General features: G+C 39.3%; 1 protein-coding gene across 3 annotated transcripts; it reads left to right on the top strand.

The window, feature by feature from the left end:
* Positions 1-1,982: 1,982 nt before the first annotated feature.
* Positions 1,983-16,157, top strand: MORF4L2 (mortality factor 4 like 2). Of its 3 annotated transcripts, XM_036271764.1 has the most exons (5): positions 3,265-3,324; positions 4,689-4,760; positions 11,530-11,637; positions 12,671-12,774; positions 14,615-16,157. In XM_036271764.1, exon 5 carries the CDS (start codon positions 14,639-14,641, stop codon positions 15,503-15,505), a length of 867 nt encoding a protein of 288 aa, XP_036127657.1. In that variant the 5' UTR covers positions 3,265-3,324; positions 4,689-4,760; positions 11,530-11,637; positions 12,671-12,774; positions 14,615-14,638; the 3' UTR covers positions 15,506-16,157. The 3 variants fall into 3 exon arrangements, with proteins under 3 accessions (XP_036127658.1, XP_036127657.1, XP_036127655.1); XM_036271765.1 differs by lacking the exons at positions 3,265-3,324; positions 11,530-11,637 and adding an exon at positions 1,983-2,044; XM_036271762.1 differs by lacking the exon at positions 11,530-11,637.
* Positions 16,158-16,897: the final 740 nt, after the last annotated feature.

Raw genomic sequence — 16,897 nt, 5'->3', positions numbered from 1 at the left:
AATACTGCGGCTCTCAGATTATAAAGCAGTAATAATCATTCTCACTTTATAGTGAAACTAAGGCTCAGGAAAGTTTAAAAAAAAACTTGCTTAAACTCACATAAATCCATAGTAAATAACTAAACCAGAATCAAAACCAAGCAATAGAAAGTTTAGCAGGGTAGTGCTGTCAGATATACCAGTAACTACCCAGGCTCCGCTACTTCCAAGTTATATGACCAAAGAAAAATAATTATACTCCCTAGAATTCACTTTCATCATCTATAAAATGATGATAATTGTCACATAATTTACAGGCCCATTGTTGGGATTAATGGGTGCAGAGCCATATAGAGTGTAGCCCACAACAGGCTTTCAATAACTGCGTTTTCTCACCACCCTGAATCCCCCCCACACACACAGACAAGAAGCTGACATAACTAAAAAAATAATAATAATAACTTCAAGGTAGAGAGAGCATTTGGGAAATATTAAAGCAAGAAGGGAAACACTTATGAGCTTGCATGTGCTATTTTATTATAGAATGGAGATGAAAGAGAGTATGAAATTATCAAAATATTTCCATTTATTTAGTTTGCTTTCCCGCCCTCTTCTTGATACTCTAATCAACATTAGCCAAAGCAGGGAACAAAGTTTCAGTAATAGCATTTTGACACTCAGAATGACAAGCTATTATGACTGAACAAAGTACTGTCAAGGGCTTGGGCTCTAGAAGCAGGTAAAAATCATATCCTGGTTCCTATACTTGTATGCACTGAGAAAATAATGTGACACCTCTACACATTGGTTTTTAATCTGAGTAACAGGACTTATAATATGCAAGGTGTCTCAATAAAACATAGAAATCATTATTTTGCTTTACATTCTGCAGCACCCTCTAGTGGTGCATACAAAAATAAGCATTACATCTCTGCCCTTCAAAACAGTGGTTCTAACTTCAGTGTTCATTAGAATCACCAGAAATTTATTATAACACAATCAAACTCTACCCCTAGAATTTCGTTTGAGGTGGGGCCTAAGAATCTGAATCTGACAACTTCCTTAAAGGTGACAATTATGCTACTGAGGTGTCTGGAAAACACATTTTGAGAACCAATGCTCTAAATCCCGCTCCCCTTCACAGTGCGCATGCGTGTGTGTGTATGCACGCACACACATACATGATTGATAACTAAGAGATATAACTTGTGTTCTTTGATTTATTAGTGTTTTGATACTCATCTAATAAGGATTTTGTGACTAAAAAGAATATCCATGTGAAGGATATAACACAGCATCTAAAATATATAAAGCATGCAAAAAACTAAGGATCACAGAACATAAATCATTTGCCCAGGGCCTCAGAGCTAGTAATCAGTGCAATGGGTTTAATATTAGGTCTCTGACTCCAAAGACATAATAAAGTTGATCAGTACCACTACAGAAAATAGGGTGTAAACACACATATCTAATAACAAATTTCAAAGGAAAAAGGTCAGTTTTCAATACCGGGTCCAAGTTCTTATCTGTCTTTACTGACCAAAATAGTCATCTGTATTTTCCAATTTCGGAGGTGGGGTAGGGGGGTGGAGATTGAGCATCTGAAACGGTGCACAAAAAGGGTTAGGATCGTCATCAGCATCAGTGCCTGGGCTCTTTCATCAATTCCAGCACCTCACCAAAAAAGGGAGAGGGGCTAGGAAGAAAGAAGAAATGGAGGGGAGGGCATCTTTTTTTTTTTTTTTTAAGAAGGAAAGAAACCAAGAAAAACATTTGGATCTAGGGCCATAGTCCCCTGCCTGGTAGGGCTATTTATAGAAATTAATTTGATTTTTCCCTAGCAATGAATATATATACCTGCCTATAAATTGGAGAGTTCATCAAATCATAAAGGAGGAAAAGAAAAATCCCATCATTCCAACACCAAACAACCAATCCTTTACTGGGATTTGGCGGCATCTGGTGGCAGACTCAAGAGGTATAAACCTCACTCAGAACTTTCTGGAAAATTAACTGAGTGCGTAGTTGCCTGAGGGTCACTCTGCTTGAAGATCAGGACAAAAAGGTAAGAGAGCTTCAGCCCCCCCCCCCCAGGAATTCAGAGTCCATAGTGAAGGGGAAGGCTGTCTATATAAATATTTTAGCAGACATTTTTGTTTGTGCCAGGAGAATTGCAGAAACTTTGTGGAAAGGGGGGGGGGGGAGATACTAGGGAACAAAAACGCTGCTCCTTGGACTTGGTAATATGTAAACGCCGGGGTTTGGCTCTTAACCATCGGAAGGCTAGGGTTTAGAACAGGGTTGTGGCACGGAGAAGAATGTAGGAAGAAAGTGTATTTTTAGGCTCTAGAATTAAATAGGGGAGATGGAAATATTTCTACCAAAGGCCCTTTATTCCTGGGATGATCGCCTTGGCTTAATTATTTTCCTTTTCATTAGAACAATTTTCAAACATAAAAGTACAGAACGCTCCCTACTGAGCGCGCGCGCACGCACGCCCTCGCTCAGAGACACACACCGGCCCTAACGCTAGTGGCGTACGCCTGCGCACACCCACCGCCTCCAGCGCCATGAGGGCTGGAGCGCGCACACCCCAACCTCAAGGCTACGCGAGCTCGCCCGCGCACATCCACACTAGCCCCACCACCACACGCCCGCAACACCCACCACCTCCCACTCGCACACACATCAAAACCCCTACTCTGCCTTTTTTTTTTCCTCCAAGAGTCGCGCAAGTGGTTCGGCGGCGTGGCCCCAGATTTGACCTCGCTCTTCCCCACTCGCGGGAGCCTTAGCTCATTTCCGCCCATCCTATTTCCGCAGGCCACGTAGACACTTCCTTTCCCAATGGGGAAAAAAGCCCCCAGAATGCCTCCCTGCAGAAAAAAAAAGAACCTCTGGTCAGGGGAACTCTGGGTCGTGAAAATAGGCCACGTGAACACCCTGTCCTATAGACTTCTGACCCAACGCCTGTAGCGCTTTTGGAGGGCGGGCTAAGAACCTAAGAGGACGAACGTCATTGGCCAGGGTCCACACTAAAGGAGGAAGATGATTGGTTTTGCTTCAAGCCTTCACCGTGAAGAAGCAGGTTGTTAACATTCCCCCCCTTTTACTGCGGCGAAGTATCATTGTGACGTGATGGACCTCGTCCAATCATTTGGTTATGGAACATTCTAAAACTTAGACAAGACGATTGTGATTGGCTGAAAGGCATAAGCCCGCCTCCAGGGTGACGTGTCTGCCTATGGATATCAGTTGCCAGAGAAACCTGGCTTTACTATGGCTGTTGGAGGGACGGCAGTGATCACACGTCTGCTGCTGGGAAGAACTGGATTCCCGTTTCAGGTTTCGGGGTGGGGGTGGGGAGAAAGGGTTGACGATTTCCTCTTCTCACCGTGTATATAGAAAAGATTAACTAATGATTTCACGATAGGGCAGAGCAGAATTCAGATTCCTACGCCAACGCCCAGCTCGGGCTGGCTCCTGTTCTTTCTGTGTCTCGGTTTCCATGTTTGTGAAATGGTGATAATAATAAGTATGTACCTCAGAGACGTGTACCTCAGAGGCGTGTACTGTATATTAATGCGTATAAGGCATTTAATAGGAAGCCTAGCTCCGAGAGATACTAGCTATTATTGAGAATGAGAAAAAAACATACATTATGTAAATTCGTTCATTATAGTGCTTTTCTTGCTCATCAACTTCTTTCCTAGAAGAAATTAGACATATAAAAGAGACATATCAGTCTTTACTGGTGAAATAATATGCTATTTGGGAATTACCTCAAAATATTGGGGATTGGAATTTTCCATATTGAAAAGTTTAAAAAAAATGGGGGAGGGGGAGAAAGAGATGGAGAACGAGAGCGAGCTGGGGATGAACCACATGCAATGAGTAGGCCTTGTTAGGATCCTGATTTGAATACACCAACAGTAAAAAAAAATTGTTTAAAATACGTTGGGAAAATTTGAAGATGGATTTGATATTTGACGTGTTTTTAAGGAATTGATGCCGATTTTTTTAGACATTATAATGCTATTGTGGTTATGTTTTCCAGTTTTCTTTTTATTTTATAGAGATACTTATGCAAATATGGATTAAATAATAATATGCCTGGGATTGGCTTCAAAATGACTAAGATTTGTTTCACAATAATCTCAGCAGTAGGGGGAAGGAGTATAGATGAAACAAAATTGATCCTAAGTTAATAATCATTTAAGCTGAGTGATGTGCATGTAGGGTTCCTTATATTATTGTCTTTCTTGGTATATGTTTGAAATTTTCCATAATAAAATACAGAAGGTCAGCTATTTCGTGAGCTTTAAAAAAAATCAGAATTGGGGGGAGCAGTGGGTGGGGTTACGCTTGAAACAAGATGGCCTTCAGTTGGTAATTGTTGAAGCTGGATGATAGATTCGAATGGGTTTGTAATATTATCTCTACATTTTTACCTATTTAAATTTTTCCTTAATAAAAAGTTTTTTTTTTAAAGCAAAAACAAATTACTTTGTCAAAAATCAGGATAAATGTTACACTATAATAAATTTGAAAATGTAACCACAAGAAAGGAAAAAGAAACACTTGTACATTATTTATCAGCTTTGGTGTTCTTTGTGTGTGATAAAATGCAATGCTTGATGGAAGAGGAGAAAACCATCATCTCATATCTTTATTTTATGTCCTTTCCTGTCCCTTGTTTGACCTTCTAGGCCATTATCAGAAAAGCTAAGTTTTCTGCATAGTAAGGATCGAAAGGTCTAATCCTGATTACAGAATCTTGGGTAAGTGCCTCCCTTCTCCTGGCCTTAGTTTTCAAACAAGGTAATTCCACATAACCTTCTTTACTGTCCAGGAATATTTTAAAGACATGTCTAGCTGGGAAAGCACTTGATTCTAAGAAGGGAGTGATGGAGCTGAGTCCATTGGTGCTTTCAGTACATAAAGTGCTGAAAAAACAAAGGGCTGTGTGATCTTACATTCCTTAATAAAAGATACTACAGTTGATCCCTGATAGTTAGTTCCATACATCTATGTATTGTTTTTCTTTGTGGCATCCCATATGCAGCATAATTTAGTGGTTAAGAGCAAATATTAACTTCCTGGATTTAAATCCTGACTCTACCACTTAACTGTGTGATCCTGGGAAAGATATGTATTCACTTTATCCCTAAATTTCCTCAAAAGTAAAATAAAGAGAATAGTTCCTACATCGTAGGATTGTTAAGGAGATTACATGTAAAGTATCAGGACAGTGCTTGACACATACAAATGTTTGCTTTAATTATGGTTCTATTTCCTCTGGCACACTTCTAAAAGCAGTGGATACCTCTTTTTGAAATTGTAAAATAATCAATACTGTTGGTTTCTCTCCTGATTTTCCAGAAGCAGCAATTACTATTAGAACTGAATTCTGGGATTATAACTTCTGACTTGTCCTAACAATCTAGAAAGACCCTGAGTATATTGATAAGAGAATTTTCAGGAGCTATAATTTTAACCAGTAAATCATAACCATATTCAGTCTGCTCACAGCTTTTATATTATTCCTCCTTTGTCTCGGACTCAAGAAAATAGTATTACACTTAAAGAAAGTAGTCCCAAGATCCAGAAGACAATTGATATCAATGTGACGAACACATATGTACTTAAAAAGGTGCATTTAAAGGTTTATTCCAACAAGCTGTAGATGTTGTTCACACTCATTTGTGACATATCCATACACCAAAAAAAAAAAAAAATGTTAGCATTTGGAGTCTGCATTTCTGAATGGCCTATCACTTGCATGAGGATATAAGGGAGGGTTTTTCAGTCTCAACAGATTCATTTTCCCATGGAATCACTACATATTCCTATTTATTTTTTTTATTTTCTGAAAGCTAGGTTGCAGAGGGGGACACTACCTGGTGGAAAACTCCTTTACAGGAGGCCATTTGAGAATGATTAAGCCCAGCTGGTGTGGTTGTCCCATGCACTGAGAGGTCCAGGTTCAATTCTCAGTCAGGGCACATGCCCAGGTTGTGGGCTCGATTCCCTGGTGGGGGGTGTGCAGGAGGCAGCCAATGGATGTCTCTCTCCCACATCAATGTTTATATCACTCTCTTCTTCTCTCTCTAAAATAAAAGCACTTTAAAAAAGGAAGGTCCTGGTCAGTGTGGCTCAGTGGTTGAGCATCGACCCATGCACCAAGAGGTTGCCAGTTCGATTCCTAGTCAGGGCACATGCCCAGGTTGTGGGCCCAGTCCCCAGTGGGGAGCATGCAGGAGGCAGCCAATTGATGTTCTCTCTGGTCGATGTTTCTGTCTCCCTTCCTCTCTCTAAAATCAATAAAGGAAAAACATTTAAAAAGGGAGGGGGGGAGAGAGAATGATTAAAGGGTAAAGGGAGGGAGGTGAACTGTTAGATTAATAGGAGCTCAGAGAAGGTGAGAGCCAGAGTAGCCTGACATGGAGAAAACCTCAAGGAGGAAAAAAGACCTTGACCTGAGCCTTTGAGGATAAGCAGGACCTTAGGAGGAGGGAGGGAAACCTGTCTGAATGGTATGCCTATAGAATATATGGTACACCATGATAATTAACTGAAAAGTCAAGCTATATGTGAAATTCATGCATAAGAATAGATCAGAAAATCATTGTGGATTTATTTTTTTCTTTATTGATATTAGAGAGAGAGGAAGGGAAAGAGTGATAGAAACATCTATGAGAGAGAACTTCGATTGGCCGCCTCCTGCATGCCCGCCCCCCCCCCCCCCCGGGGATCGGGCCCACAACCTGGGCATGTGCCCTGACTAGGAATCAAACTAGTGACCTCTTGGTGCATGGGTCGATGCTCAACCACTGAGCCACACTGGCCAGGCAATCATTGTGGATTTAACTATGTATATTTCAATATAAAATTTTAGTTACAGAATTGGTATGTGAATACATTAAAAAAAATTAAATATTACAGAGTAGGCTAAGGTTTCCTTTTCTCACTGCCTCGACCAAGAGTTAACCTTTGTTATCAGTTCTATTTTCTTCTAGATCTCTATAAGTTATATACCTATTTTAGAATGTGTATGGATATATGTAAAATGTTGTGTTTTTTTCTTTAATGTAAATATGGTATCACACTATAGGTACTGTTTTGCAGCTTTCTATTTTTAATCAAATTGTCTGGGATGTCTTCATGTCCATTCATAGAATTCTGTTTGATTCCTTTCACTGTGGCATTCCTTTAACTAGCGTGATATTCCATATTATGGATAAGTCACATTTTATTTTGCCAAATCACTATTGATAGTCCTCTAGGTTAACTCCGATGTTTTTCTGCTTCAAATAATATTGCATGGAACATCCTTGGAATCTATTCACAGGTGTTATTCTAGGACAACATGTATGGCTTTAAACTATGATAATTAAAACAATGTGATACTGGTGTGAGGACAAACATATCTCTGTGACAGAACAGATAACCTAGAAACAATGATACCTTTAAAAATTGAATAATCAGCCCTGGCCGGTTTGGCTCAGCGGTTAGAGCGTCGGCCTGCGGTCTGGAGAGACCCGGGTTCGGTTCCCGCTAAGGGCACGTACCTTGGTTGCAGTTTGTCCCCAGGCCTGGTTGGGTCGTGTGGGTGGCAGCCACTCGATGTGTCGCTTTCACATCGATGTTTCTCTCTCTCTCTCTCCCTCTCCCTCTATCTGAACAAAATATGGAAAAATGTCCTCGGGTGAGGATAAAAAAATAAATAAATAAAAATTGAATAATCAAAAGTCAATGGGAAGAGAGTACCTTAAAAGAGCCCCATATACCTGTAGGAATTTAGAATGTTATAAAATAGCATATCAAATAAGTGGGGAAAGGATGGAGTTTTTAATTAATATTAGAAAAAAATTAGTTATATATTTGGAAGAAACTATAAAATACCAAGAAATAATATAGGAAATTTTAGACTACTTTTGGGGAACATTTTTCCTAGGCATGACAAATGCCAAAGTTCACAAAGGAAAAGGTTGATATATTGACAGTTTGGACAGAATATTTCCAACATACTAAAAAAAAAAAAAAAAAAAAAAAAAAACACAGTATTTTATTATTAGGAATCAATAAAAGAATCAAACAACCTAGTAGAAAAGGGGATAAAATATTTACATAAGAGCCCTGGCCGGTTTGGCTCAGCGGTTAGAGCATCCACCTGCGGTCCGGAGAGACCCGGGTTCGGTTCCCGCTAAGGGCATGTACCTCGGTTGCAGTTTGTCCCCGGCCCTGGTTGGTCGTGCAGGTGGCAGCCACTCGATGTGTCCCTTTCACATCGATGTTTCCCTCTCTCTCTCTTCCTCTCTCTCCCTCCCACTCTGTCTGTACAAAAAATGGAAAAATGTCCTCGGATGAGGACTAAAAAAAAAAAAAAAATTTACATAAGAAAAAGATCTTATTAGATTTCCACCCCCCCTCAAAAAAAAAAAAAAAACAACCATTTTTCTTAAAAATGTTTATCCAGTGTTAACTGAAGGTGTGGGTGAATGAACTTAAACATTTTACTGGGAGTACAAATTAAAGTGGTTCTTTACAAATTAATTTGCCTCTGTCTCATCAAAGGTAAATGAGCGAATCTTTTGAATAGTTACCACTTCCTAATGCTCTAATATATGTGTACACTGATGTCTATTACAGCATTTCTGTAATGAAGTATTGGGAACCACCTGAATGTTCATTAATATGGGACTGGTTAAATTATGCTACATAGAGTTTATAGAATGATGTGGATATTAAAAAGCATGAGGTAGCCCTGGCTGGTTTGGTTCAGCAGTTAGAGCATCGGCCCATGGACTGAAAGGTTGCATGTTTGATACCCAGCCCCAGTCAGGGTCTAGTGGGAGGGAGGCAACCAATTGATGTGTTTCTCTCATGTTGCTGTCTCTGTCTGTCTCTCTCTCTCTCTCTCTCTCTCTCTCTCTCTCTCTCTGTCCCTCTCTCCCCTCCCTCTTCCTCCCCCTTCCTTCCTCCCTCCCACTCTAAAAATCAATAGAAAAATATTCTCCAGTGAGGATTAATAAAAAGCATGAGCTAGGTATGTGCAGACTAAAGGAGGTCCATGATAAAGTGAGAAAAGGGGAGCAATATGTATTTCACCTTTGTCAAGACCATGCATGACATATTCACTTGTATATATACTATACACATTTAGTTCTAAAGGTATGTTATTTGTGTAAATGTGTGCATAAAAGGGTTTGAAAGCATGCACATTTGTTCTGGGATTGGGATGGAGAGGTGGCCTGCATCCTTATGTATTTGGTATTTGTAGATATGTAAAGGGAAGACTACTTAATAAACGGTGCAACAAAATACATTGGGGAAAATATAGATTTTCAGTCCATGGCTTACATAATAAATTCTAGGTAGATTAAGGAATTAAAATTTAAAATTCATAAAGGTAAACTTAATGAAAGGAAAAACTACATATTTAATCATATAAAACTTAATCTTAACATCAGACATAAAATACCTGAGCTATAAATGTTGAAATCACTAATAACCAATTCAAATGAAATGACAAAGAACAAGAGCTAACATGTAAATGGCCAATAGACGTGTTTTCAAAATGTTTATAGAACATCATTAATAAAGAAATAAATGCAAACTGTAAAAACAAACCCATTTGTTTTCTTTACCAAATTCACAGACTAAATGAGGATAGCCAAGTAGCCAGTGCTGACCAGAGTATGAGGTGGGAAATTGGTAAAACTTTGGGGGAAGTAATTTGGCAGCATATTACTTGTTGACCCACTAAATCTGCATCTCGGGATCTTATAGGAGTAAATGTGAAAGGGCAAAAATGTTTTAATGTAGGATATATTGAGGGGGTGGAAATAGCAAATTTTTTAAAGGGAAGATAGTTCACCTCTGATTTAAATGAGTATTTACACAAAAATTAAAGATAGAAAACTGAGGTAAACGGATGTGTTTTCACAATGTCCAGGGTACCCTAGAACTTGACCTGTAGAGAACAAGTGGAAAAAATATTTGACCACTTATCCCTGAATTAAGCCTCCCTTCCCCCGTTAGTTGAATCACCTCTTTGATTCACTCTAGTATAACCCACTGGTGACATAAGTGTTGCTGCAAAAGATACAAGATATTTTGAACACAAGACCTATGGCAAATGAAAAATAATGGAGCCCTGGCCAGTTTGGCTCAGCAGTTAAAGTGTCAGCCTGTGGACCAAAGGGTCACTGATTTGATTCCTGTTCAAGGGCATGTACCTGGGTTGCAGGTTAGATCCCAGGTCGGGGTTGTGCGGAGGAGGGGGGCAACCAACCCATGTGTTCCTCTCTCCCTTTCTCCTCCTTCCGTCCTTCCCCCTCCCTCTCCCTATCTAAAAATCAATGAAAGAATATCCTCGGGTGAGGATTAATGAAAATTAATGGAGTAATAAGAAAACTAACACATGAAACATTTAAATTAAATACTAAGCTCTTGAGCACTAATGTCAGCTTCATATGGTATTGGAGATGGGAGAAGACCTGGGGCTAGAATAGTCAGTGGGGATTTAGAGAGGAAATGGGATTTTCGTGGTATGTAAATGAGGAGACAAAGGGAGGAAGCTTGATTGGAGTAAAGAGGAGGTGTAGTGTACTAAGCCAGTAAACAAAAGCCTGGAACTCAGAAGGAAACTGGCATTTAAAACAGCTCAAAATAAAGCACTATAAAGTGCCAACTTTTTTTTTTTTTTTAATTTTCACCCAAGGACATTTTTCCATTTATCTTCAGATAGAGTGGGAGGGAAGGAGAGAGGGACACACACACACACTGGCAGCCTCCCACACCGCCAACCAGGGCCCAGGGTCGACGAACCACATGGAACCTGCACTTCATTGGTCCACAGACCAACTCAACTGCTGAGCCACCAGCCAGGGCAAGTGCCAACTTTTTAAATAAAAGGTGTTCCAGCACATTGGTCATTGGTCCATGGAGGCAGTGTAAGCTGGGAAGGAAGGTACAGAATGCAGTGACTTGAGTAAGGCTATCCATAAACTTCTGTGAAAAGTAGGAACCAGACATCGAAAGGATGGGTATTCCTTTCATTTGATATCTGGCTTCTTCTGACTCTTGGGTAAAAATAAAGGTACTGAGGCAGCCTTTTAGAAAGGTTGCTTCCCTGGCTTTATTCACTGGGCACAAACCTTGACTAGTGGTGCAGGTATTTTTCTGTACTATGTCAGACATTTTATTCAACTTGGGACTTTAGTAAATGATTAGAAGCATTTGTAGAGAGTGATGAAATTTACCTTTTTAATGGCCAGATAGAATTCCTTTTTGTAATTTTGTGTGTGTGTGTATACATACACAATCAATACCAATAGGTTTAGCTATCATTCTTAAGTATTTGTGGGTGACCAAAATTCCAAAATAGTTTCTGTCCAGCCTGGCTCTACAGTCTGGTTGGCACTGGGTCATCTTACTTTCTTTAACTTATAGATTAACTATCTCCTTGTTTTATGGAAGCTCTGCACTAAATTGGTGGGTTTTCTGATTTTCACCTATATTAACTAAATTTTCTTATATCAACAGATGCTGTGTCCTCATCACAATTATTTTTAGAAACATTATTTTATAATTGTGATAGCTGACAATAAATGTGGCACACTGGTCACTCATCCTTCAAAGGATATATCACAGGTATATGCCTCAGATTCCCAGAGGGTCATTGTCTGTATTTACAGATTTTGATGCTCTCTCAGGACCACAGTTGCCCTTTAATTTCTGCTCAAAGGTTGTGCCCTTTGAGTTGGTATCTTTTGCTTAATGAAAGTGTTAGCACCAGGCCTTAATTCCCAGTAACTGGCTTCTCTGCTTCAGGGCTGTCGTTTTCTAGCATTGCTTATCTCTTATTTCCCCCTCAAGGCTTTCCTGACACCTGCCCACATTGTCTTAAGGGCTAGAGGCTGGTAAAGGGCATTTTCTGTGGGCAAAAGTTGTAGTTAGCAGAGGAACCTGGTTTGAGCCTGGTCCACCATCCCCTGTTCTTTACTAGAAGACCTTAACAGTCTGGTGTTTTTCCATCAGGATACTTTTCTATGCATTTATACACTTCAGTTTAAAACACAGGAATTGAATCACACTGTACATTAGTGTTGAGACTGATGTTTATTTCTCTCCCTATGCTGTCTATCTCTTTAGGATCCTATTGTACATATTATTATCTAACCTGCCTATTTACCTAATAATAAATACATCATTGGACATCTTTCCATGTCAGTACATGGATCTCTGCTTAATTCATTTGAATGTTCTTCCATAATTTAAATTGCCATTTCCCTATTGAAGAATATTTGGGTGTTTTCAGTTCTCCAGTATTAAAAAACATTACCGCAGTGAGCATTTTTGTGTCCTTATGCAGATATTCCTGCGAGATACTATGCTAGCTGTTTAGTCACATAATAACATCATATTTATGAAACTGTTAACATGAACCCGTGAAAGCTATGGGTAATTTGCCATATTCCGTAGATGAGAAAAAATGCTTACATATCTTGCCCAAGGCCTCACGACTCATGGTGGAGCTTGGTTAAAATAGAAGTATGTCTAACAACAGAACTTATTTTCTCTATTATACCACAATTGTAAACCACATGTTTATAAATTAGATTTACTTTTTTTCTGTATTTCACATAAGTTCATCTTCATTGTACATACTTACGTTTCTTTCTAGGTTATCTCCCACCTCGTCCTTCCCAGACCATCCCAGAAGATATATAAAAGTCCATCTGGGAAAACACTAGGAGTTCTTGGACGAGCAAGAAGGAAAAGGATTATGTAAGTCAAAGAAATTACTGCATTTGTCATACCATAAGAATCATGAACACTATTTTTTCCTCTCATCTTATTAGCCCTCTCTGCTGCTGCTGCATTTTACACTATAGATTGTTCCTTTTCCTTATTGAAATTCTCAACTTCTTTGACTTACAAAACAACATTCTCCTAATTCCTCTATGATTACTTTGACCACTCTTGTTTTATTTGTGGTCTCTCTTTGCTTACCCCTGAAATATTTTTTCCTAGTTTTTTTTGAGAATCCCATACTCGGTTCAGTTTTTTTCCTCTATTATCCATGAATGATTTCATTGGATCTCATAATTTCCACTACCATCTATATAATTAGGCTCAGATCTCCATTGCTGGCTTTGGCCTCTCACCTGAGTTTTAAAGTCATATGTTTAACTGCACACTTCACACTTAATAGATCCACTACTGAACTTCTTGCCTCTCTAATCCATTTCTCCTCTCGGTAAAATCTCATTTGGTGATCATACTAATGACCTAATTACTCTGGAGTCATCACTGACTTCTCCCTCACCAATTTATCACCGAAGTGGTATCATGTAGCATTTTTTGTTTGCTCCCAAATATTCTGTCTATAACTATTATTGTACTAACCTTGTTGCTTTATTTTTTATAACTGGCAGTTTGTACTTCTTAATCCACTTCACCTTTTTTACCTCCTTCCCATCTGGAAGCCATCCATTTGTTCTCTGTTCTGAGTTTCTTTCTGTTTTGTTTGTTCATTGATTTTATTTTTTAGATTCCACACATAAGTGAAACCATATGGTATTTCTCTTTCTCTGAGTTATTTTACTTAGCATAATAACTTCTAGGTCCATCCACGCTGTCGCAAATAGTAAGATTTCATTTCTTTTTGTGGCTGAAAAATACTCCATTGTGTATATATATGCCATATTTTCTATCATTGGACACCTAGATTACTTCCATATCTTGGCTATTGTAAATAATGCTGCCGTGAACATAGGGATGCATATATCTTTTCAAATTAGTGTTTTCGATTTCTTCAGATTAATACCCAGAAGTGAAATTGCTGGGTCATATGGTAGTTCTATTTTTAATTTTTTAAGGAATTTTCATGTTTTCCATAGAGGTTGCACCAGTGTACAATCCCACCACTATCCTTATTTTATAATTGTTTCTTTAAATATTTGAATCCCTAGGATGTAGCAGCATAGTACCTGTTCTGCAGCAGATATGCAGTAATATATAATGACTGCATAGACTAATGAATGGATGAATTACCTGTTTTCTGTTATTTTATTCCTGATTCCGAAGTAACCATTAAAAATCAGTGCTTTTATTCATTAATTACCCAGGCTTAAAATTAAAGAGCCACTTTTGACTCCTTCCTCTCCTTCAATTACCAAATTCGACATTCAGTTTCTCTTGACTCGTCATCCTAGTTCAGGCTTACCTAGACTTCTGCATAAACCTTTACTGGTACTCATTTTACCTCCAGTTAAAATTTCTTTCATGTTGTCATTTTTCCTATTGAGAAGTCTTGAATTTCAATTCCATTGCCTTTTGTAGTTTCTTCCCCATTTAATTTATTTTTTCTCCAAAATTACATTCCATTCTTTTGAGTGGTGTCAAAAAAGAATTTATGGGCAGGTCTGATGAAGTAGTGGGCGGTGGTGAGAGTAAAAGCTGGGGAAGGGGGATAGTAAGTCGCTTCGAAATGGTCCTGAAATCAGATTTGAAATTCAAACTCCAAGAGAGTAGCATGTGCTGTGCTTTGATATGCATTTATGAAGCATAGTGTGTTAAAGGTCACCATAGAAAACAACCAAGTAAAATGCTTTATATATTACAGTGGTTGAAATAAAAACAGGGTTGAATGAGTTCCAGAAAGCAGGGTTCTCAAACTCGTGGACAACAATCTGCAGAAGAAGACAACTTCAAAAAACCAACTAGAAGCAATATGCAAAGAAGTAAGATGAGAGGGGCTTCTTCAGGAAAGAGGACAGCTGGTCCACAGCAGAAGAATCTGGAACCAGCCCTCCCAGGCAGATGGGGGGGTCGCTCTGCAGAGAATCCCCCTTCTGGGTCTGTGAGGAAGACAAGAAAGAACAAGCAGAAGACTCCTGGAAATGGAGATGGCGGCAGTACCAGTGAAGTCCCTCAGCCACCTCGGAAGAAAAGGGCCCGGGCTGACCCCACTGTTGAAAGCGAGGATGCATTTAAGAATAGAATGGAAGTTAAAGTGAAGATTCCTGAAGAATTAAAACCATGGCTTGTTGAGGACTGGGACTTAGTTACCAGGCAGAAGCAGCTGTTCCAGCTCCCTGCTAAGAAAAATGTAGATGCCATTCTAGAAGAGTATGCAAGCTGCAAGAAATCACAGGGAAATGTCGACAATAAAGAATATGCAGTGAATGAAGTCGTCGCAGGAATAAAAGAATACTTCAATGTGATGTTGGGCACTCAGCTGCTCTACAAATTTGAGAGGCCCCAGTATGCCGAAATCCTGTTGGCTCACCCTGATGCACCGATGTCCCAGGTTTACGGAGCGCCACACCTACTGAGATTATTTGTAAGAATCGGAGCAATGCTGGCATATACGCCCCTTGATGAGAAGAGCCTTGCATTGTTGTTGGGCTATTTGCATGATTTTCTAAAATATCTGGCAAAGAATGCTGCATCTCTGTTTACTGCCAGTGATTATAAAGTGGCTTCGGCTGAGTACCACCACAAAGCCCTATGAGGGTCTACTGACCACTCACTGTTATGTCTGGTATCTGTAAACACTCTTTTTGTTCTTAGTCTCTTTCTTGTATAGTTGATGTCCTTTAAAATCGTTAATGTATAACAGGGCTTATATTTCAGTTTTTCTGTTTTGTTTTAAACAGAAAATAAAAGGAGGAGTGCAAGCTCCTTTTCTCATTTCAAAGTTGCTACCAGTGTATGCAGTAATTAGACAAAGAAGAAACATTCAGTAGAACATTTTCTTGCATAGTTGACAACATTGCTTGAATGCTGGTGGTTCTATCCCTTTGACACTACACAATTTTCTAATTATGTGTTAATGCTACGTGATAAAAATGCCCTGATTCCTAGTGCCAAAGGTTCAACTTAATGTATATACCTGAAAACCCATGCATTTGTGCTCTTTTTTTAATGGTGCTTGAAGTAAAACAGCCCATCCTCTGCAAGTCCATCTATGTTGTTCCTTAGGCATTCTATCTTTGCTCAAATTGTTGAAGGATGGTGGTTTGTCTCATGGTTTTTGTATTTGAGTCTAATGCACGTTCTAACATGATAGAGGCAATGCATTATTGTGTAGCCACGGTTTTCTGGAGAAGTTGATATTTTAGGAACTGTATTTCAGATCTTAAATAAAATTTGTTTCTAAATTTCAAAGCAAGTAATTTGCAGTGTGCCTTTAATGTTACTGAGGCTGATGAAACAGCAGGCTCAGGAAAGACTCAGGTAGTGTTAAAGGAGTGTTCTGACTCCTAGTGAATTCCTTTTTCTGTTAGGTGTAGCAGCCAGGAGTGTGCCCTGTCAAGCCAGTTGTGCTCCCCCCCCCCATGTGGCTTCTCACAGAGCCACCTTTGTTCTCTGCTCCTTGCCCCTATGAGTTGGACTGGTATAATAGGAGATTTAGTGGGTATTAGAAGAGTCCCTTACACTTATGCTTTGCTCTTTCCCACCAGAGGAAGCACAGGTAGCTCCCTTCACTATTACTTCTATCAGAAATTGTAGATTTGGGGCCAAGGATAACAAGCAGCTTTTCCTAGTATCAGCATTAATGTCATGTTCCCTGTTTTGTTTTTAATCCCTTGGACGTAGCACTGGAAATCCTAGAGTAGAGGATCTGTGGACGAGAGGCATGGTGTTGGATGCCTGTGCTTATGAATCTGTCTTATATGAGAATTTATAGTAAGAACAAATATGGAGATAAGAATCACATATACTCCTACTACATCAATTCAGGGTCCCAGCAGGAAATAAGTGGGACTCAAAATGGATGATGTAAGGGATTTAATAATCAATTTTTCCCAGGTTGTCAGCAGGGGAGTAGTAGGGTCATGGTGTGCTAGGGTTGCCACGTTCAAGTACTGCAGACTGGATGGCTTAAACAACAGGAATTTAT

This window comes from Molossus molossus, unplaced genomic scaffold (assembly GCF_014108415.1).
Source record: "Molossus molossus isolate mMolMol1 unplaced genomic scaffold, mMolMol1.p scaffold_m16_p_2, whole genome shotgun sequence".
NCBI classification, from domain to species: domain Eukaryota; kingdom Metazoa; phylum Chordata; class Mammalia; order Chiroptera; family Molossidae; genus Molossus; species Molossus molossus.
This window is presented reverse-complemented; position numbering and strand designations above follow the sequence as displayed.

Bases quoted from the DNA above. Each gene is read 5' to 3' on its own strand.
- MORF4L2 (XM_036271765.1), top strand. From the start codon at position 14,639: ATGAGTTCCAGAAAGCAGGGTTCTCAAACTCGTGGACAACAATCTGCA.